At 37.0% G+C, this 23175-nt stretch overlaps 1 protein-coding gene across 2 annotated transcripts in view; it reads left to right on the top strand.

The window, feature by feature from the left end:
- The window catches only part of MS4A4E (membrane spanning 4-domains A4E), a 40977-nt gene extending 23626 nt beyond the window's left edge, over window positions 1-17351 (top strand). Inside the window, exons 3-7 of one of the 2 annotated variants that reach the window (XM_009460419.4) lie at window positions 4434-4490; window positions 10384-10485; window positions 13237-13343; window positions 14107-14175; window positions 17254-17351. In XM_009460419.4, the coding sequence (XP_009458694.2) occupies window positions 4434-4490; window positions 10384-10485; window positions 13237-13343; window positions 14107-14175; window positions 17254-17272 (354 nt within the window). In that variant the 3' untranslated portion in view covers window positions 17273-17351. The remainder of the gene's footprint in view (window positions 1-4433; window positions 4491-10383; window positions 10486-13236; window positions 13344-14106; window positions 14176-17253) is intronic. The other variant, XM_016920962.3, reaches the window with a different exon arrangement.
- The last annotated feature ends 5824 nt before the right edge of the window (window positions 17352-23175 follow it).

Raw genomic sequence — 23175 nt, 5'->3', positions numbered from 1 at the left:
GGATCCCTTCCTCTACATTAAACCAAGGAGATCAGGCATTTTCAGCTCACCCACAGTGGGCCATCTTTTAATCCATATTTCAGCTAACCAAGCAAATAAACTAGAACTTTTTTAACTCTGCAAGCTGCAACATTAAATGCAGAATCCCTGCTTAGAGGGCCCAAATCAATAAATTCAGCCTGATCCAACTCTATGTTCTTCCACCATTATCCCACACCCTTAATATTCATTCCCATGCCTGTTTTCCAGATTTCTGCTTATATAAATTAGAAAACTCAAGCAGTTCTTTTCAAGTGTAGCACACTTTCTTCTGTATCGCATTCTGAACCTCACCTCTAGGGGCCTGCTGGGACTTTAGTTATAGGTCTAGAAGCAAACAGGGGCCTTGGGGGTGGGTCCTAAGGAGAATCAACATTGTCTTGCTTGGCAATGCCTGAGGAGAGGCCATCACTATCAGGGAACCTGCACCGATAGTCACATAGGTTCTTTTCTGTTTTCCCTAAGCGTCGGCTGGCTTGAGAAATAAAGGGACAGAGTACACAAAAGAGAGAAATTTTAAAGCTGGGCATCTGGGGTAGACATCACATGTCGGTAGGTTCCGTGACGCCCCACAAGCTGCAAAAACCAGTAAGTTTTTATGAGGGAGTTTCAAAAAGGGAGGGAGTATGCGAATAGGTGTGGGTCACAGACATCAAGTACTTTACAAGGTAATAGAATATCACAAGGCAAGTGGAGGCAGGGTGAGATCACAGGACCACAGTACTGGGGCGAAATTAAAATTGCTAATGAAGTTTCAGGCACCATGGTCATTGATAACATCTTATCAGGAGACAGGGTTTTGAGAGCAACTGGTCTGACCAAAAATTTATTAGGTGGGAATTTCCTCTTCCTAATAAGCCTGGGAGTGCTATGGGAGACTGGGGTCTATTTCACCCCTACAGCCTCAACCATAAGAGACGGGCACACCTAGGGGGGCCATTTATAGGCCTATACCCCCAGGCGCATATTCTCTTTCCCAGGGGTGTTCCTTGCTGAGAAAAAGAATTCAGTGATATTTCTCCCATTTGCTTTTAAGAAGAGAAATATGGCTCTGTTCCTCCCGGCTCATCGGCGGTCAGAGTTTAAGGTTATCTCTCTTATTCCCTGAACAATTGCTGTTATCCTGTTCTTTTTTCAAGGTGCCCAGATTTCATATTGTTTAAACACACATGCTGTACAATTTGTGCAGTTAATGCAATTATTACAGGGTCCTGAGGTGACTTACGTCTTCCTCAGCTGACAGGATTAAGAGATGAAAGTAAAGATGGGCATAGGAAATCACAGGGGTATTGATTGAGGAAGTGATAAGTGTCCATGAAATCTTTACAATTTATGTTTAGAGATTGCAGTAAAGGCAGGCATAAGAAATTATGAAAGTATTAATTTGGGGAACTAATAAATGTCCATGAAATCTTCACAATCCACGTTCTTCTGCCATGGCTTCAGCCGGTCCCTCCGTTTGGGGTCCCTGACTTCCCACAACACATCACTGTTGCATTAGGCAGTGCAGGGTTTATCTCCTTAGACAAAGGTGAAAAGGCTGATGGCAGTGTGGGTTAGGGAGGGGGTGTTGCCACTACTGGTGATGGGGAAGCTGTTTTTTCTGGCAAAAAAAAGGCCCCTGAGAGTTTACAAGCTCAGTGTCCCCAGCTTCATCAAGGTCCTACTGCACATCCCCATTCCAAGTTGCAGGGTCCCATTCTTTTTCAATCAGTGCTCTCGCTTTAACAGTAGACACCTGGTGAGTCTATGCATGCACCTTTTGTTGCAGGTCAGCAAATCGCATGATAAAAGCTTATGTCTGATTGTCCACAATTTCAGCTCTTTCTCTACAGAAGATAAGACTCTTACTCCGGGCAATCTTAGAAGATTTAAGGCTCAGTATCTGCTTCTGAAGCTTAGAGTTAGAATCCCTGAGTTCATAATTTTATTTCATCACTTTGTCCAGTGAACTTAGGAGCAAAACCAGAAAAAGAACTCCATCCTTAATATTCTGTTTTTCTAGATCCTCTCCTGGTACCAAAATCTGTATTAGTCAGGGTTCCCTAGAGGAATAGAACTAATAGGATAGTCAGGGTTCTCTAGAGGGATAGAACTAATAGGATAGATATATACATAAAGGGCAGTTTATTAAGACCAGAAGACTAAATGAGTCTAGTCTTTCCATGTTTTTCTGCCTCCTTTTATTCTGGCTATGCTGGCAGCTGATTGATTGAGGATGGGTCTCCCTTTCCTAGTCCACCAACTCAAATGTTATTCTCCTTTGTCAACACCCTCACAGACACACCCAGGAATAATACTTTGCATCCTTCAATTCAATCAAGTTGACATTCAATATTAACCATAACAGACAGCAAACGCTGTTCCATCTCTGGAAAGTTGCTATATATATATATATATATATATATATACATATGATATATAACCTATATATATAATATATATATTACCAATGTCAATAATAGCTTTTTATTAAACTCTTACTATGATCTGGACATTCTGCTAAGTGCTTTTTATGTGTACTTTTTATTTAACATCATCACCACAAACTTTTGAGGGAGGATTTCTCATTATCTTCATTTTATGGATGAAGAGAGGTTAAGTAACTTGCTCAAGATCGCGACTGTTTGGTACAGGATCAGGGTTCAAATAGGGTCACTCTATTATCAGAATCACATCCATGTAACTACCTAGGTTTCTGCTTTCATGTCCATTTTCTTTTCAAGATCACATTGAAAACCAGCTTACATGGTTTTAGCCTTCCACACGTGTTCAGTAGATTACCAAGAACTGCAGGAGCTGTGTTTGTCCACTGAGTCATCACTCAGACTCTTGTAGGCATTGAACCAGATTGGTAAATGCAGTAAATTGGTAAAACCTTTTTTTGCTGCTACCTTCCATTATTCTTTCAACCTTTTTTTCCGAACTTCACCTGCAAAGTGCCTCTCTTTTCTCCCTTTTACAGTATAAGTACCAGTACCAAGAGCCAGCTGTAAGTTTCTATTATCCTTGGCCTCTTCAGTTCTATTCCTATTTATGTTTGACATTCTTTGTTAAGTTTTTTCCTCTGAGATACTATATACATATTTTTTCCTGTGGTAAATGAAGTCTCTTTATTCAATCCTATCTTCAAATACACAAACATACATACACACTTCTAATATGTATATCTAATTTCTGTATATAACGTTTTTCCAAGGTGCTTTACTGAATTTTTTAAATAGTTTATGGTACTTTTTAGTTTATATTCTTGGATGTTTGCAATATATGTTATTCATACTTAAATAACAGTAGTTTTAGCCATTTGTTTCAACTATTTTTCTTATATAATTATTTTGGTTAATATACCCCAAATAGTAATACCTAATAGTCTACATGTTTACCTTGATTTTGACTTTAATAAAATGGTCCTACCTTTTTTTAATCATTAAACATGATAAAGACTTGTAGACTGAGGCAGATGTTCTATCATGTTACAGAAAGTATAATTATTTATATTTTACCAATAATGTTTAAGTCACTAATAATGTTGGATTGTATTAAACGTCCTACCCTATCAACACTGTAAACATGAATAGCAATTAACACATGTTTTTCTTAAATTTATTTATTACATATATTAGAATATTTCAATATTAAAAACCTTTGTAGAGTTGAAGGAACATCCCAAATGTTCATGATGCATTTTATGTTACATGATGGATGATTTGCTCCACTGTTTTTTTTTTTTCCAATGGTGATTTAGATAACAAGAATCATCTCTATGTCTGGGTATTTGGAAACTAAAGAAGTTTATTGAGCTATTTTATTAGTCCAGTTTATTTATATTAAGATATAATTTTTGAATCATCTGAGATCAAATTTGTAAAGGAAATAAAAAAAACTCTAATAATGGAATATTATAAGGTAGAGAGTCCAAACAAATTGACTAGCTATTTTGGCTAAATGAAAAATAATTGCCCCATTGATGGATTCAGATGAAGTAGTATATTCTATTTATCAAATAATTGGGAACTAAATTTTATGTGCTACTATTTTATTTTATAACTTTTTAAACATATTTTCAATGAGAATTATTTTAGTACATTTTTTGTTTATTGTATTCAATATTAATACCATATATGAATTACTTCTTATTAGGAATTTGGAAGCTTTATCTTTCAGTGTCTTCAAACAGTTTTAATAGTTTGCTATTCCAGTTAGCTGTTATTTGAAAGGCTTGATAAATTATCCGATGGACTCATCTGGCAGAATTTCTCGTTCTTTATGGGAAAAGAGAAAAGATAATTGACCTGTTTATACATATCTATCTAATTTGGAATAAAGTTTACTAAATTGTGATTTCCAATACTTGTTTAAAGCTTTTTATCTCCATTTTTTTCTCTCATTCTTAGTTTATTATTTCAGGATCTTTATCAGTTGCAGCAGGAATTAGAACAACAAAAGTTCTGGTGAGTAATATTTTTTGGGGGGTGTCAAAAGGAAAGGATTCATCAATAATGTATTCTGCCAGGGTATAAAACAGGTTTTGTTTGTTTGTTTTTAAAAAATCAGGAGCGATTTTGCATTTTACTTAGCAGAATCTGTCTTTCAAAAATTGTAATCAGGCTAATGATAGAATTACTGACATAATAATGGATATTTTGTCAAGGTAGTCAATGAGGGAATCTTTATGAAGATGTAGAGAATTATTGAGAACAAGTATGAAGTGGGATCACTCAGAAAAACTCTGCAGCTTGGGATTCAGCCCATAACAGTCACATAAAGTATTGGTGTGGCATAATGTTTATTGACCGATTGATTAAAATGTAGATTCTGGCCGGGCGCCATGGCTCACACCTGTAAACCTGGGACTTTGGGAGGCCAAGGCAAGTGGATCATTTGAAGTCAGGAGTTTGAAACCAGCCTGGCCAACATGGTGAAACCCCTTCTTTACTAACAATACAAAAAAATTAGCTGGGCATGGTGGCGGGTGCCTGTAATCCCAGCTACTCAGGAGGCTGAGACAGGAGAATTGCTTGAACCCTGGAGGCGGAGGTTGCAGTGAGCTGAGATCGTGCCACTGCACTTCAGCCTGGCAACAGAGCAAGACTCCGTCTCAAAAAGGAAAAAAATAAAAAAGTAAATTCCAACTGTATCCAAAAGCGATTTTGAATTTTCAATATAAGAAATTCACAATAAAATTATTACATAAGAACCAGCAAATTTAAAATGTAACTCTCATGTCAAGAAGCCTTTCATAAAGCCAATAAAATGCAAAAGCCAAGATCTCAACAAGGGTTTTTCTGGCTAAACACTGTATTTGAGTTTTCTTCACTCAAAAGATAAATATCAAACTCTGGAGCATGATCAATATGGGTTTTCCAAATCTGGCCTAACCCAACTTCCTAGTGTCTGCCGGGACCTGCAGCCACACTACACTCTTCACACTTTCCTGTGTAATTTTAGTACTTATAAAAAGCCTTCTTACCTTACCCATGAGAAGAGAAGGTATGAAAAGGAATACACAACCGAGAAAAATAACTTAAAAGGTAGAGAGGCATGAGAGGCAAGCAGTGTTTAGAACAATGATAAGAGATCGGGCACCAGAAGCAAGGAATAGCAGGGAAGGACACAGACATGACTGTCAAGCTAATATGTAAAAAATCATTGAAAACCCTGATAAATGATTTGGAGATTATCTCATCTGCTCACAGGAATTATCTGAAGAATTTAAGCTGGAGAATAATGGGATCATATTTGTGTTTTGGCGAGAGATCAGAGTTGAAACCACTATGAGGAGACAAGTTAGAAGACTATTGCAATAGTCAAGATAAAGGTAGACAGCAGTGTAAAGTAATTAATAGAGATATATCTGAGGATGATGCTGGATTGCTTAATTAATTTTCATTTCTTTCTAGTTTGGAGGTAGTCTAGGAATGAATATCACCAGTTCAGTCTTGGCTATATCAGGGATCTTAATCAATGCAATAAGCTTGACGTTTTATTCATTCCGTTACCATTACTGTAACCACGATCAGTTGTCAAGTAATTGTTACATGACTATGTCCATTTTAATGGTGAGTGTTTTCCCTTTTCATGAGATATTATCATAGAAGCAAGTTTGGGGGAGTGCTGGCTCTGGCAACAACAATAATTAACATTCCCTAATTGCTGAATGACTTTGGAAGTTGGAAGTGATTGAGAAATAGAATAATCTTTCATTTAGGAGTCAGGTACACATCTCATCTCTGTCTTTATTTTTCCTCTATATGTGATGAGGCAAAATGGGAAGAAAGCTTATAGTTATAGAACACCTACTCCTTAATAGTTACTGTGCTGGGCATTTTGCATAAATTTTTCTGTTTAATTTTAAAACATTGATGCAGTGTCTACTGTTATCTCCTCCAGACCCCTCTAAAAATGGGGTCAAAAAGTCAGTCCCGGCCAGGCACGGTGGCTCACGCCTGTAATCCCAGCACTTTGGGAGGCCGAGGTGGGCGGATCACGAGGTCAGGAGATCGAGACCATCCTGGCTAACACGGTGAAACCCCATATCTACTAAAAATACAAAAAATTAGCCAGGCGTGGTGGCGGGCACCTGTAGTTCCAGCTACTCGGGAGGCTGAGGCAGGAGAATGGCGTGAACCCAGGAGGTGGAGCTTGCAGTGAGCCGAGATAGTGCCACTGCAGTCTGACCTGGGCAAAAGAGTGAGACTCCGTCTCAAAAAAAAAAAAAAAAAAAAAAGATGTCAGTACCTATTCTCAAATAATAAAGTAAAATTGTCTTGAACAGTATTTTATAAGTGGTAACTCAGTATCCTTTCCCACATCTTTGGATGTTCTTGCAACATTAACCACTTTTATCCTCAACATGTGGCAGCTGAAAAATTCTCAATCTCCATTCTGAATTTTACTACTTTTTTTGTACCAGTTGTCCTTATTTCAATGCTATCTCAATTGCTTTATTCTGAAAATTGCCACTTACACAATATTTTGTAAGTAATAAAACTTCTTGATGTTTTGGGCCATTGGGTAAGTGTGGGGGGAAGAGTTCTTGCAGCACATCACAGCAGACTAAAATGCACAATTTTATCTTTATAATAATTATTATTATTGTTGTTAGAGATGGAGTTTCACTCTTGTCGCCCAGGCTGGAGTGCAGTGCAGTTCACAATGCACGTGGTGGCACAATCTCTGCTCATTGCAAACTCCACCTCCTGGGTTCGAGTGATTCTCCTGCCTCAGCATCCCAAGTAGCTGGAATTACAGGCATGTGCCACCACGCCTGGCTAATTTTTGTATTTTTAGTGGAGACGGGGTTTCTCCATGTTGGCCAGGCTGGTCTTGAACTCCTGACCTCAGGTGATCCACCCACCTCGGCCTCCTAAAGTGCTGGGATTACAGGTGTGAGCCACTGTGCCCAGCCAAATCTTTATTATTAAAAAGCCTATTGGTCATTTTCAACACCACCAAATTTTTGGTTACTTTTCCTCTCTATGAACTTTCAGCCTTTCGCCTTGCTGCTTAGTTCTTTTCCTCACTGTGCCCTTCCCTCATGTGTATGTGGAAACTCAACACTCTTCCTAACTTACTAGATAGAATCAACTGCATTCTGTTTACTTCATTTCTAGCTAATCCCACATAGTCTTGAGGGCTACGTAGTCACACCAAAATAACCGCTTGAGGTGTCTTTGCGAAACTAATTTACTTCCCTTGAGATATCTAATGCTTTTTATAGTAAGTAATTTTATTTCTTGCCACTCACTCAAGATAAGAAAACAAAGTTTCTTTTGAGAATTTGACAGATTTTCCCAATGTCACTCAGTTAGAAATTGGCAAAAGCAAGATTCAATTGTAGAACTTCTTGTCTCTAATTTCCCTCTTATTTGCTATTGCTATCCCGAAGAAGAACCTTACTTTTAGTTTATGAGGCTCTCTTCATTCATAGACTTTAATGGCACAATGATAGAGACAAAATCTGGAATTGGCCAGGTTCATAGGGCTGATTTTGTGGGCATGGGACCTGTGCAGTTACTCAGGACCTCAGAGTTAGAAGAGCCCTGTGCTTGGTCTAATGCTCTGCTGTTGCTATCTTGAAATTATTTTTAAAAATTTTAAACAAGACACTCTGTAAATTATGTAGCTGGTTCTGCATCCATCTCAATCACCTTTCCCAGAGGCCATGATGAATTCCTATTAACTATGTGAACATTTTTATGCCTGTTCTTATAGCAGAGGACTTCCATAAGAGCTTTCTGGAATTTGAAGCAATGAGTCTCTTCTTGCCTGGGCACCTTTATGTTCAGTCCACAGGTCTATGAGCCCATAGTGTATGCCTCATCACAGGGTTGGCACCCCGGTAGACATAAGAAAGAGAATAGTTCCCTACCACAAAGGAACTTGGGTTCTCCTGGAAGAAAAAGATAGAAATGCTGGAAAGCATATAATTATTAAAGAGGCCAGAAAAAGTTGAGCTCTAGAAAAAAGTAGTTAGAGTCTACCACCTGGAATCATTAGGCAGAACCATGTGAAATTGCCAATGATCAACTATACTTAACCTAGAAAGACAGCAGTTTCGTATAGCTCAAGCTAAGATATATATGTAATTTTAATAAGAGAGTCTATAAATTACATAGCTGGTCCTGCGTTCATTTCAATCACCTTTCCCAGAGTCCATGATGAATTCCTGTTAATTGTGTAAACATTTTTATGCCTGTTTTTATAGCAGGGGACCTCCATAAGGGCTTCCTGGGATTTGAAGCAACGGGTCTATTCTTGCCTGGGCACCTGCACAATCAGTCCACAGGTCTATATACATGCTATGTTTTTTGGAAGTCCAGCCCTGTATTTGTTTTTGTAAATAAAGTTTTATTGAAATGTAACGAACCCATTTATTTACATATTGTGTATTGCTGCTTTTGTGTATAATAACAGGTTTGAATGTGTGTGCCAGAGACCTTACGGTCTGCAAAACCTAAAATGTACATTATCTGGCCTTTACGGAAAGCTTGCCATCTTCTAGTCTACACTTCTAGATGGTAAAATCCTTGAAGACAGGGGAATTGTCTGTTTTGTTTGCTGTTCTATCTTCTGTGCCTACAACAATGTTTGAAACACAGAGGCCGCCACAGCTGTTGAAGGCACAAGAAAATAAAAAAGCAATGAATGCAAATATTCTCAAGGTCTCCTTAAGTCTGCCTCACTCATATCCTGAGCTCTTGGTCTATTGGCTCTTCCGCAACAGAGGGACTATCCCTAACCATGGAGAGAAAAAGAGAGAATATTTAAACCAGATAATCCCTGCATCAATCCGGGGTAAAATTAATAGAAATAAGTGTACTGCCCAATTGTTCTCCAAATTTTGACTATGTTTCTTGGCTGAAGACTAGCCCTAAAGCCAGTGCTCTGGGGAGATGGATTAAAGACTGACCTACTTGATGTTCATTGTTGTATTAGCTTCTTATTGTTACTGTAACAAATTACTACAAATCATTAGGCAGAACCATATAAAATCATTTAGTGTCTCAAGACAATACAGTTTGGTTATCTTCTGTTTCTGGAGGTCAGAAGTTCAAAGTGGATCTCACTGGGCTAAAATCAGTGTGGGCAAGGCCGTACTCCTTTCTGAAGGCTTAGGCAACAATAAGTTTTACTGCCTTTTCTGGCTTCTTTAGGCTGCCTACATTTCTTGGTTTGTCATCCCATCCTCTATCTTCAAATCAAGCAATGCAGCATCTTCAAAACTCTCTTGAACTCTATTCTGCCTCTTGCTTCCACTTATAAGGATTCTGTCATTACTTTGAACCCACCTGAATAATCCAGGAAAATTCTCTCATTCCAGCTAATAAGCAACCTTGATTTCAGCTGCAAATTTAATTCTTTTTGTTGTGCAAAAAGAACAATGGTCCCCCCAGGGAGGTCTGCATTCAAATCCCCAGAAGCTGAGGATTAGGGGACTAGGATGCAGACCTCCCTGGGGGACCATTACTCTGCTTACAATCACTAAGATATGGAATCATAGTATTTTCTCAATGATATGAATTTCTAGTACTCAATAGGATATGATGACAATTATCTTTATACTACCTTCCTAACATTTTAAAGCACTTTCATCTTCCGTGCCCACAATAGCACTGGGAGGTACTGAACTAGGGAATAAATGTCTGTGATTATTTTATTAGTGAAAAAAGTGAGAAGTTACTTCAGCAGATCAAGAATTGGTCAAGGGAATGGCTGCCACTGGGAGGCAGGTTTCCTGACTCCCAGCCAGTGCTTTTTCTCTTATGACATTGTGGTTACTGGTAAATGTTTTCACTTGTCATCTCCATTTCTCACATTCCCTTGTTATGAGTTTTCTCCTAGGGTACGGATGGCATGGTGCTCCTCTTAAGTGTGCTGGAATTCTGCATTGCTGTGTCCCTCTCTGCCTTTGGATGTAAAGTGCTTTGTTGTAGCCCCAGTGAGGTCAGTATTGGCCTTCATTTGAAGGTATCTGTATTACTTTTGTATTGCTGTATAATCAGTTAAACAAACTTATAGTCTTAACACAGTACACATTCATTATATTTCAGTTTCCATGGATCAAGAGTCTGGGCCCAGTGGATGTGGGTCCTTGGTTCAGGATCTTATGACTGTGTCATCAGGGAGTTGGCCGGGGCTGTGGCCTTGTCTAAAGCTTCTGATTCTCTTTCATGTGAATGTGGCAGAATTAATTTCCTTTAAGTTGAGGACTCATGACAATGTACTTTTTCTTTGAGACCAGCAGGAGAGCCAGAGTCTCTAGTGCTTTAATCCTCTCATAAAGCATTCACATGAAGAGGTGAGGTCCATCCAGAATAATGAGTTTTTTTATAAACTGAAAGTCAACAAATCAGTCCTACACACGGGACTTGTATCCCATCTTATACACAGGTTTCATCCACACTTGAGAGAAGGGAATCACAAGGGGTCAGTGAGTGTCACCTTAGAACTCTGCCTAGCACAAGAGCTAAATAAAAGCTCTTTTCCCCCTTCCTTTCTCACTCAAAGGGCATAACCTCTGAATCCAGATAAGAAAATATTTCACAACGAAGAGGTCCCCAAAAGTACTTGGTTTTATTCTATTATCCTATTACAACAACTTTTCCTGGAATACGGAAGGAATGTCATGATCTCAGACTTCTCTATCAGTCTGTGCCCACCTGCCCACTCTCTTACCCTGAGACCTGCAGCAGATGCTCCTGGCAGTTAAGCCAAAAGAACATCACACAGAGAGAGGAAAGTGAGGAATGGAAGGAGAGAAGAAATCAAGAAAGAGGCTCTAAGAATAATGGGGTGGGATATCCTCCTAGAATTGAGGGTTCCAGAATGAGGAAATGGATAGTAAAACCCCAACAGCTACTCATTAGCTTCATTACCCAAAGTCTGAAAGGCAGACAAAACCATCAGCCAAAGAATAAAGTAATTGTAGTTTGATGAGATTGTTTCTCTGGTGCCCTTCTCCATCATTTTGTGCCTGTCTGTCTTCTTTAGGGATTCCCAGGCAACACCATATCCCACTCCCTGACAACCCTCCCTCATAGAAGAGAGATTGACTATAGCGCATTAACTCTAGTAGTGGGGTTTTGCATTGTAAAACCCTAGAGGTGAGAGATTCTCAGCAATTACCAATGATTTTGTAATTTCATCAAGTGAAGTAACTTTCATGTCATAATATTTAAGTCTGTGTTCCCTTTAGCTCTTTGCATAGAAGCTGGGGAATGTTGTTTCCCTAATCCCCTGGTTTGAGTCCAGAAAAGCAGTGGCTTTGGGGCATATCTTGGCTAAATCTCTATTTCTTCCTGGTCCCCCACCGTGCCCTACCAACCGAATGTTGCACTGAATTTGTGGAAGAATAACCAGAACTTTTCTTAGTTTTGTGAAGATCCCTGCTATTCCGGGCCAGTGTGGTTTTTGCAATGCTTTATTCGTAACCAGCAAATCATGATTTGGGTATGTTGATGTCATCAGCGTGAACAACCTGGTTTGGAAGAAGAGCCCGATATTTTTCATGATACCGTGGTTTGCCCATCGTATTGTGCACTGTCATCCACATGTAAGATTGGTCCTCTTGCGAGACCAGGGCAGTGGTCATCAGCAGCTCAGGTCAAGAGCTATCACTGAATGTTGCGTCCTAAATCTAGCCTGATCTAAAGAATGACTGAGAAGCCCCACATGACTGATATTGAGAATGAATCAGAGAAGAAAAGAGTAAACTCTGATAATGATGACTTTATGTGGGCAGGAAAGGGGCACTCTGTGGTGATTTGGGTGACTCACCTATGGCATTCTGATTGTTTGTGCTAATTACACCATCAAATTCTCACATGGCAGAAATAGCATCTCCCACACCACTTAAGACAGTTTGATGCCACCAAAAGATCAACAGAAGAATGCTCCAGAAATCTATGCTGACTGTAACACAAGAACCCCACAAGAGAAAGTACCAGAATCCAACTCCAATACTGATAGACATATTGATATCATTATTATATGTAATCCAGTTATGATCTCTGTGTGTGTGTGTGTATATATATATATATATGTGTGTGTGTATATATATTCAAAATTATGTTCTCATTTTTCCCCTGGAACTCAACAACTCATTTCACTGGCTCTTTATCGAGAGTACTAGAAGTTAAATTAATAAATAATGCATTTAATGAGGCAACAGCACTTGAAAGATTTTCATTCATCATTAGGACTTTATATAAAGGCATTAAACTGGCAAATAAGATTTGGAAGCAGAAGGGCAAAAAGGTATTGCTAAAACGAGGTCTCCATGCAAAACACATACTTCTGCTCCCCTGTATAACATTCCTCCCACTTACTTGACTTTTTTTCTGCGATATTTGGGGACCAAAGTGCTTTTTCCTTCATGAAGTGGAGATTCATGCCCTTCTCCCCCCTCCTTTTCCTTCTGCTTTCCTTCACCCATAGAAAGTACCTTGGAATAGCATAGTCAGTCCTTGCATGTGCACAAGCTATCATTTCAGTAAAAGTATACATGGAGTAAAAATCATATGAAGGATCAGATTCAACTTATATTTTCTATTTCTTCTTCTTCCTCTTCTTTCCCCCACCTTCTGCTGGGCAGAATTATATCTTAATCAAATGTGTATCCTGTGTCACATATGGAAATGTGCAACATATGGTATTTGCTAATGTTTGTTAATTACATTTGCTTTTTTATTGCAGAGGAAAAATAAAATTAGAAGCAATACTTTCATGTGCTACCTCCTTTCTATTCAGATGCAATATGATGGAAAGAGACTAAATGTTGATGTCGACAGTACTGTATGGTGGTAAATAATGTGGACTTTCTAATCAGACGACCCTGGGTTTTCATCTTGCTATCCCATCTTTGTTGTGTACTACCTATGTAGCTATGAACATGCCACAAAATTTCTCTGTGCTTCACATTTCTCTTCAGCAAAATAGTAATAATATTGTCTGGCCCATAGACCTATGATAATTTCTTGGTGTAATAAAGATAGAGCAATTAGTACTCTGGTACATACGGAGCCTCAAAAGCTTTAATTAATACATATACATATATATGTACATATATACGTATTATTTATATTTGTCAGTTCATCATTTTATTCAGCATATATTTGTAAAGTATCTACAATGGGGCAGACATTGTTTTAAGCATATAAGAAAATAGCAGTGAATAAGAGAGATAATATCCTTCCTCTTGTAGGTTAAACTTTTATGGGACAGGACACAGATTAACATAAAACAATTAATCAAAACATTTTTATATGCTGTTAGAAGCTAACTGTAAGAATTAATGTGCTGGAGAGTGGTTGTTGGTAGTGGTTGTGAAATATGAGTCATTAGAGAGTAACCAGGAAAGTTCTTTTTGAGGAAGCGATATTTTCATTATGATAAGATAAAAAGTATTGAATTTGCATGGACATTCATATTTTCCAACTCAGTATATAGGATTTCTCATTCTGCCCTACACTCACATATCTATTGTATCCACCTTTCTCCATGCACGCTTTTCATGGGAATGTGAGGCCCTCCTTCTTTCAACACTAACCTGTCTACTTTCTCCAGCTCCAGAGATGGACAGTATCTGGAAAAAGTCAATTACGACATTCTATCTTCTTGGTTGAGGATTGAAAGGTAATCTAGCAAGAACCACCAAATAGAACCTTAATACTGTTGCTTACTATTATGTAGTATATAGAACCTTAATACTATTGCACAGATGTTCTGTGTCTCTTATGGGACATCAGTGAGAATACATGTAGCCTACTTTATTACTGGCATACCTGTGTGTCTGTAAAGGAAGTATGTTTAAAAGAAAGTCAAATAAGCAGAAATAGCAATAAATGGAAATGAAATGAATGCTTGATTTCATGGATGAGCATCTATCTGTCAGAGGGTTCATAGAGTAGCATGATGGCTGCTGATTGCAGCAAACTTACCTCTTCACAGCTTCAAGCCCAACAGGAAAGAGGAAAGAGAGGGAGATCATTTCTTGGACAGTGAAGTGAAAATGATGAGATTAATTTGATTGGAAATGTGTCAGTCATTCACACAATTAATTTTTCCTAGGTCACAAAGCTACCACAGAACTTCACTCTAGTTGAGTTGATGTAATTTGCTCACAGACAAGAGCAGAACTGAGAAGCACCAAGTGAAGGATCAGATCCTAGCAAAATCCTTTGCATCTCCAAGTCAAAGTTTACCTCAAGTTGGGCCAATCCCTGACGTTTTAAATATATAAAGGCAAGGGAAGAGAATTAACTGCTATAACTGGGCAAAATCCTTCAATGGCTTCCTCTCTAACTCATAATAAAAGCCAGAACTCATACTAAATCCTAGAAGTCCTTACATCTCCTGATTCTTTGTTCTGTCTTGGATTTTGTAAAATATCCTAACTTATATCCTGATATATTGCCTTGAGATTATTTTAAGTGGCCTGAGAATGCCTTCTGTTGGTTTAAATTAGCACATACATAAACTTTTTAAGGTTAACACTTACATAAGCAACCTAAGATTAGTACATTTTTAGTTGTAAAAAGCTAATGCAAGTATTTTAGGCAATTCATGCAAAATATTATGATTTCAACTTGTAGAGAAGGCTGCCTCATTTATTTCATATCATGCAATTTTAAATTTATTCTTTATTTGGTTATTCTAGGTTCTATCTATAAGTGATTAGGATGTAAAGCAGTAGGAAAATGTCCATGAATACTTTGCCTTCTTTTGCTACATTTACAAGAAAAATAGTTATTCTTTTTATTTATTTATCTAATTTTTGAGACAGGGTCTGGCTCTGTCACCCAGGCTGGAATGCAGGGGTATGATCTTGGCTCAATGCAACCTCCACCTCCTTGGCTTAAGCCATCCTCCCACCTCAGCCTCCCAAGTAGCTGGGCTTACAGGCATACACCACCACACCTGGCTTATTTTTGTATTTTTTGTAGAGACAAGGTTTCGCCATGTTGCTCAGGATGGTCTTGAACTCATGAGCTCAGGCGATCCACCCACTTTGGCCTCCCAAAGTGCTGGGAGTACAGGTTTGAGCCACTGCACCTGGCCAAGATAATTATTCTTTACATACATGATTAAATTCCCCACAACTTACTAGCTGTGGGTAGCTTATCATTGTGTTTCTTCAGTTTCTTCATCTATAAAATTTACAATAGTACTTACCTTACCTGTACTCTTACCTTACCTGTAGTACTTACCTTACCTGTACTCTTACAAAGACTACAGGTATTATTAATACTTGTAATCACAGAATGAAGATTGACACTGGTAGATGATATAAAAGGAATGGTGAGTGATACTGATAGGTGACATATAAAGAATTATTAAACAATATAAAAGCAAATAACAAAGTAAAAATAAAATAATAAAATAAGCCAAAGATTAACATAAGTCTTAATTTGAGCACATAAGCAGTTATTATACTTTTAAATGTGCAGGAAAAGAAACAGATAAGCGAGTCCACAGAATTCTGATTTTTAAATAACTGTACTAAGTATAAGAGTAATGTCCATATGGGACACAAAGAAGCTGCACTACCCTGAAAATCGGTAATTTTCATTAACTTCAGTGAAGTTTTAGAAGTGGGAATTTATAATATTACTGTTTCAAATTTAATACCAGAATAATCTAAGATTCTCTAAAAATGGAGTCATCTTCCCTCAAACCTATTTTCCAGTCATTGTGAGTTAGGTAAAATGAGATTCCAACTGTAGGACAGTTTTCCACTGTCAATAGTAATGTGCAATTGGGATAAAGTAGTGGATCTTTTTCTCTAAGAGAGGAGTATTTAACTTCTACAGATGTCATATTGAGAATGACATGGCAGAACAGGCACCTGGAGTCAGGTGGAAAGGATAATCCTACAAGTAATCAGCTGGGCACGCATATGATATAAATCAATTTTGTGTTTAGGAAAAACTCAGTGTGGGTCACTTAGTGGCTTTGATGTATATTTGGAAACTAGAACTGTTTTCGGTTTGGGTAATAGCTCTCAGTTGGCTATCTGAGAGGATTTTTAGGACAGAAGAAACATAGTAGGGAACAAGAAAAAGACTATAATCTAAGCCAATGTAGTGTAACACAGGTGTATGCATTCAGATAATTTTAGAATGCCACTGACCAGATTGAATGGCAAGCTCCCATACATTCTATATACAAAAACATCAGAAAGTTATTTAAAAATGTGTACTCTGTCATTAATCTTCATTGTAAACACATTCATAGCACCAAAGGATAGGTTTGTTGTGGAAATATAGCAACAATTTACCAACAGCACACACCATAAATCTTCTTCAAATCTTCAAGAGATAGGTCCTCACCTACACCAATTCCTTTCCTTTAGATCATCTCAACTTGTATTAATAAGACGTAGAGGCAATTTGATTCTCTGTCTGCTTAGTGATTGCAAGTGGCTGCTCTGCTGGGTTGAAGTTAGGCCAAGAATTGCCTTTGTATTGGCTGGTATGTACATGTCTGAGTGCAAGGGCTCTGGCAATTAGTGACAGTGGTTAACCATCAATTTGCTCTGTGAATAAGAAGAATAAAAACAAGTCATAAGGTCTTGAGTATATAAGGTGATATTACTGATAACTTCTAACTGTAAGTAGTCCAAGCTATTCAGGTAGAGTCATTATACTTGGGACTAAAAATGGTTTATTTTTTTAAAAAGTATTGATCCAGTATTTTTGTGTTTTTCCTTAGACTTACTGAAGCAAAATGAAGACTTCACACTAAGCTAAATTTGTGTATCATATATTTCTGTCCCCTTTATCCTCTAAAATCTAATTTCTCTTCACTCATCCTATATATCAAATAGTATAAGAAAAGTAATGATAATAAAAGATTAAAGAATATTCAGACGTGATTTTTTCAGTCAATGATAAAGAAATGGGTAATCAATAATGAGCAATTTGTAAGTGTACTATAATAGAATTGCTGCAAAAACTGCTGTCTATTGAGAAAACATGCATCCAACTATTAAAGGTAATTTATATTTATAAAATCAAATTAAATCCACTTGTAAGAGAAGCCTCAAAGGGCTTCAGTCATTGTTATAACAGTTATAAGAGGTATTTCTATATTTGAGGTTGTAAAATAATAATACTGAATACTATATGCAAAGTCAGGAGCAAATCAACAGTTCTAACAGTCTAACAGTGATGTGTCATTCTTACATTACACAGTAAATTGGATCATAGAGCATGAAACAGATTCAGGAAGAATCATCTCGGGTGTTCGCAATGACCATTAAAAATCTGTAGTTGAACTAAGTTTAAATTAACTGTTTTCAAAATTTGCCATTTTCCACAACTCTTATTTTTCTTGATTCTGAGTCCTGATCCTGTAAACTTGCAATACTCTGTGGAAAGGATTTCAAGAGAGATATACTTTTATCTTTAATAAGAACAGGAATTAAACCAGGAGAAAGGAAACGAGTTGCAGGCCACTGCTGTGGCTACTGAAATAATTGATGCATTTTATCTTAATACTTGACTGGAAATTTCCTGTTTCTTTGGTTTGTATCTTGTTATTAATTTTTATCATTAAAATGTATAATAGCTTTATAGTAGCGCATATCTATATTATTTTTCTTCATTACCAAAATTGATTTGGCCATTCTAAGTCTTTATTTCATGTAAATTTTAGAATTAGCATGTCAACATATCCAATCCTAAAAGACCTTCTTGAATTTTGATTAGGAGGGTATTGAATTTATAGGTCTATAAGGGAAGAATTGCTAGCTTAACAATATTAAGTATTCTAATCCATTAACAGAACATACCTTTTAATTTATTTAGGCCTTCATTAATATGTCTCAGCAAGGTTTTTTCATTTTCTGTTAACATGAAGAAGTTCCTTTGACATTCATTGTATTGATTTTTCTGGTACTAAATTTTCTCAGATCTTTTTGTCTGTTGTCTGAATACATCTTTATTTTACCTTAAGTTTTGATTAATATTTTCAAAGGATGTGAATCCCATGTTGACAGCTTTTGCCTTCAAGTACTCTAATGATGTCTTATGACTGTCTTCTGGCTTACATAATGTCTTATGAGAAGTCTGCAATTATCCTTATCTTTGTGATAATGAGTCCTTTTCCCCCTCTGCTGTTAAAATGTTCTCCTTCTTACTCATTTTTAGCAACCTAATTAAGTTATGCTTTGGTGTAGTTTGATTTTTCTTCATCCAGCTTGTGGCTAGTTAGGCTATTTGGATCTGTGGGTTTATACTTTTATCAAATTTGGAAATTCCAATGATTTATACAAATATGTTTTAAATTCATGCTCTCTTCTTCTTGGACTCAGATTACATGTTAGACTACTTCATACTGTCCCACTGATGCTTTATTAATGTTTCCAGACTTTTTTCCTACTCTTTGCTTCAGATTATAGAGATTCTATTTCCACCTTCCAGTTCACTAACATTTTCTTCTGGAAAACTTAATGTGTTGTTACTCATAGGCAGTGATTTATTCATTTCATATATTGTAGCTTTTATCTCTAGAAGTTCTATTTGATTCTCTTTTATATTTTTATACTCTTTGTGTCCAAGTATTTCTTGAAATTCTTATGCACATTTATAATGCATATTCTAAAGCACTTCTCTTTTATTGTAATCTCTATAATTTACAGGTCTTTTTTATTAATTTTTCTCCTGGCTATTTGTTATTGTGATTTTTCTGTTTCTTGCCATGTATAGTAATTTGGGATTAGATGCTGGATATTATGATTTTTATTTGATTGAGTACTCAAATTTTTCTTTTTTCACAAGATATTCCATTTTATTTCTTGCAGGAAATTAAACTTAAAGACCAATTTGATTCTTTTGAGACTTTTACAAAGGCATGATAGGGAGGGTGTATTAGTCCCTTTTCACATTGCTATAAAGAACTACCTGACACTGGGTAGTTTATAAAGAAAATAGGTTTAATTGACTCACAGTTTCACAGGCTCTACAAGAGGCATGGCTGGGGAGGCCTCAGGAAACTTACAATCATGGCAGAAGGTGAAGGGGAAGCCAGCATGTCTTATGCAGTGGAAGCAGGAGGAGGAGAGAGTGAAGGGGGAAGTGCTACACACTTTCGAACAACCAGATCTCGTGAGAACTCACTATTATGTGAACAGCAAAAGGAGAGTCCACTCCCATGATCCAATCACCTCCCACCAGGTCCCTCCCCCATCATTAGGGATTACAATTCGACATGAGACTTGAGTGGGAACACAGAGCCAAACAGTATGAGAAGGTTTATAGTTGTTATTAATTGGGGTATGCTTTACTAATAATTTGTTTATTAACAGATTAATTATTAAAGCATTAATAATAATTGACTTATTAATAACCTTTCTGGAGTTCTCTATTCTATCCCCCAAGTATTCATGGAAGTCTCTGCATTCCAGCTGACTGGAACTTGAATGTCTCCCAGCATTGTGTGAGCCCTGGTAATCATACAGCTTACAACTACCTGGCTAGTCCTTGACTGTACTTTTAAAATTTCAACCTATAAAGGTATAGCTTTGTATTGGACAACAAATTTAGGATACTTGCAGATTTCTGGAACTCTGTCTCTGGAGAGCTATCCCCTTTATTGTTCTCTTCTCATTAATTCCAGCTGTCTCAGTGCCCTCAAATTCTGGTTTTTGTCTTATGAATTCAGCAATATCAGAATAAATCTCTCTCCCTACCATGGTATGGAAAGTTTCTTCAGGCATAAAACCAGAGCAATTATTATATTCACTTTGTTTTTTCACTTGTCAATGTTGAAAGTCCTGCACTAACTTTGTCCAATGCCCGGAAAGAGTTGTGCTTATTTTTTTTCCAGTTTTCTTTATGATTTAAAAAATTTTATTGAGACAAGATCATCCAGGTTCGAGTGCAGTGGTGCAATCATAGGTCACTGCAGCCTTGAAATCCTGGGCTCAAAGGATCCTTCCACTTCAGCCTCCCAAAGTGCTGGGATTAGAGGCATGAGCCACTGGGCCCAACCCAGTTTTTTAACTGTACAGAGTGGAAGATTAAGTCTGGTTCTATCATAATTGGAAGAGCTGAGCTTCAACTTTAAAAAGATGCTCATGAATGTAAATATTAGCATTTTTATTTCTTTCTTTATATTTAAAATTTACTTAAGCATGTCAACATATGTAACTTAATTAAATCAATACTTCTAATTTAAAATATCCAAGCAGAAAATTGAAGTATTATCATTTTTATATGCTGTTATTTTTAGTCACCTTATTTAAGTTTCATGAAGTAGCTATTAAAAGACCCTACACATTCCAGTTATTTTATATTTAAGTTAATTTGTGATATTTTCCAATGTTTTATATAGTAATATCCAGACAGTTTTAATATATGCTCAAATGTCTTTTCTTCACACAACAAAAAATACAAGAAATATAATAAGACAAAGTTGTACACATTCCAGGGAAAATATTTAAATCTTTTAATTAATTAAAATATGTCCCTTGGTTTAAATTTTGAGTTTACTGTATGAAAAACACAGAAAAGATGTATAAAGCGACATCCTTTTGATTGCCTGGTGGATAGAAAAACAAAAAACAACTAAATTTGAGATACAGTTTGAACAAAGCTGACAATGCTTTTGCCTTCCTCTTTGAATCTCTTCAAGATCAGCAATTTATTTTTTTACTGACTCAGGTTTCTTGGGATTGCTACTGCTCATGTGATTCCCAGGAACTTAACTACTTGTGAATAACTCTGTCAGGCTGATAATACTAGATTAAGAAAACAATTCATCTTCAATAAGTACACTCTTTCTAGCAGAAGAAGCAGTTCAGAAAGTTCCTTATGGTTTCCCTTCTGAATCTTTTCATCGTCAATTTCAGCAAAGGGTGGTATTTTCCCCCAGTAAAAGGTCAAGATAGCTTGTTTTAATCCTTCTCAGACTCTAGCTACAGTTTCACCAGACACAGTGGGTAACTTGCTCTCATCTCTTAAATGGATGCTTTCAGCTTGGCCAGGAGGGGCTGGACATCAAGAGGAGGAAAGTCGCCATCTGGATGGGGCTCAGGAATCACATAGTGCTGTATTAGCTAGCTATCATCTAGGTTGATTCTTTTTCCCTTATGCCAGCAGCAAAGTGCTTCAACCCTTGCTGTTTACTTCCAGTAATTTATTTTTTATCTTAATTTTTTTCTACTTAGTATTCCCTCATATTTGGAAAAAAATGAAAATATTTCCACCTTACCTCCAGCTCTGAAGCCACAGACACTGTGCCACTAACAGGGTCACCAAATTGTCTAAATAACATACATGCATATATATATATACACACACACACACATGCACACACATATACATGGAATATATATATACATTTTTAAGTTACTTGAAAATATATTTAAATACATAAATAATTTGTGTATCACACACAAATATGTTATTTGAAAATACATTTAAATATATAAATAATTGTATATTTAAATACATTTAAATATATAAATAATTGTATATATAAATATTTGTATATTACATATAAAGGCATGTTTTTAAAAACATAATATATGCAAAGGGAGAGATAAGTGAAGGAGACAGAGGAATATACCAATGGAGAAAGGAAAAGGAGATGCTGCTTACTAGCTTCTAGCTTTTGTTTTCCAGCAATCCAAAGAATAATATCTCACTAGAGATTTTATATGTGCTTCAGAAAGATGTGTAGAAAGACAAGAGTTCCTAGTGTATGGGGTACGAGAGGTATCATGGAATGGAAGGGATAACATGATAATTAAGAGAAGCACAGATGTCTTTAGGGAATAGAAGATTTTCTGGTCCTGAAGGAGAGGAGTTGGAAAGTGGATAACGAAAACTGAGATGCAGATGGGACCTGGGAAACAGGGCTAGCTAGGAAACAAAAGCACAAATAATTGTTTTGGGTCCAAAGAGTTAAGGCCTCCTTATTCTCTAAGGAGAGATCCTTGGAACTAGAAAGGCCAGAGAGACAGACTTGCTCATGGACCTGCAGGAAGAAGAGATATTTTATGGAGAATGTGCACAGGGAGTTGTACGTATGCTTAGAGGAATTCCAAAATTTCTCTCCAACCCCTTGTTGTCAAACATAAGCATCTGTTTTTGAGCTCTGACACAGAAACTTGGGATAACTAGATGACCTCTCAGCACAATAGGCTCTAGCAATAGGAAATTGACTTGAGTGTCATCAGCAAGGTGGTGGAATAGGAAGCCTCAGGCCCTCATTTCCCCATGGAGAGACTGACTTGACAACAATGTATGAGCTACAATGCCTTTGTGAGAACTCTAGAAACTATTTAAGAGGTTGCAGCACCTTAGGTGAATGCAAAGCCAGGAAAAGATGCATCAAAATGAGGAGAAATTGTTGTCGCATTTTACTCATTCCAGCCACTCTTTCACCCTGGCACAATGCGACTTGAACTACAGAAAACATTAAAGTTCCAGTGGAACAGGAATTAAAAGAAATTAAAAACTGTGTAAGCAAAAACTCAGTTTTATGTAAAAAAAAAAAAAAAAAAACCCAATTTCCCTTAAGGAAGAGAAAGGGCTGGAGTCCTTTAAAATTAACTGCCTGTTTTTCTTTCTGAGGCTAGTGAGCCTTATCTCTGTCTTTCCCAGGCATTGTGAAGCATTGTTTTTC

The sequence above is a fragment of the Pan troglodytes genome, chromosome 9 (assembly GCF_028858775.2).
Source record: "Pan troglodytes isolate AG18354 chromosome 9, NHGRI_mPanTro3-v2.0_pri, whole genome shotgun sequence".
NCBI lineage: Eukaryota > Metazoa > Chordata > Mammalia > Primates > Hominidae > Pan > Pan troglodytes.
The sequence above is the reverse complement of the archived record's forward strand: the minus strand, read 5'-3'. Positions and strand labels throughout refer to the sequence as shown.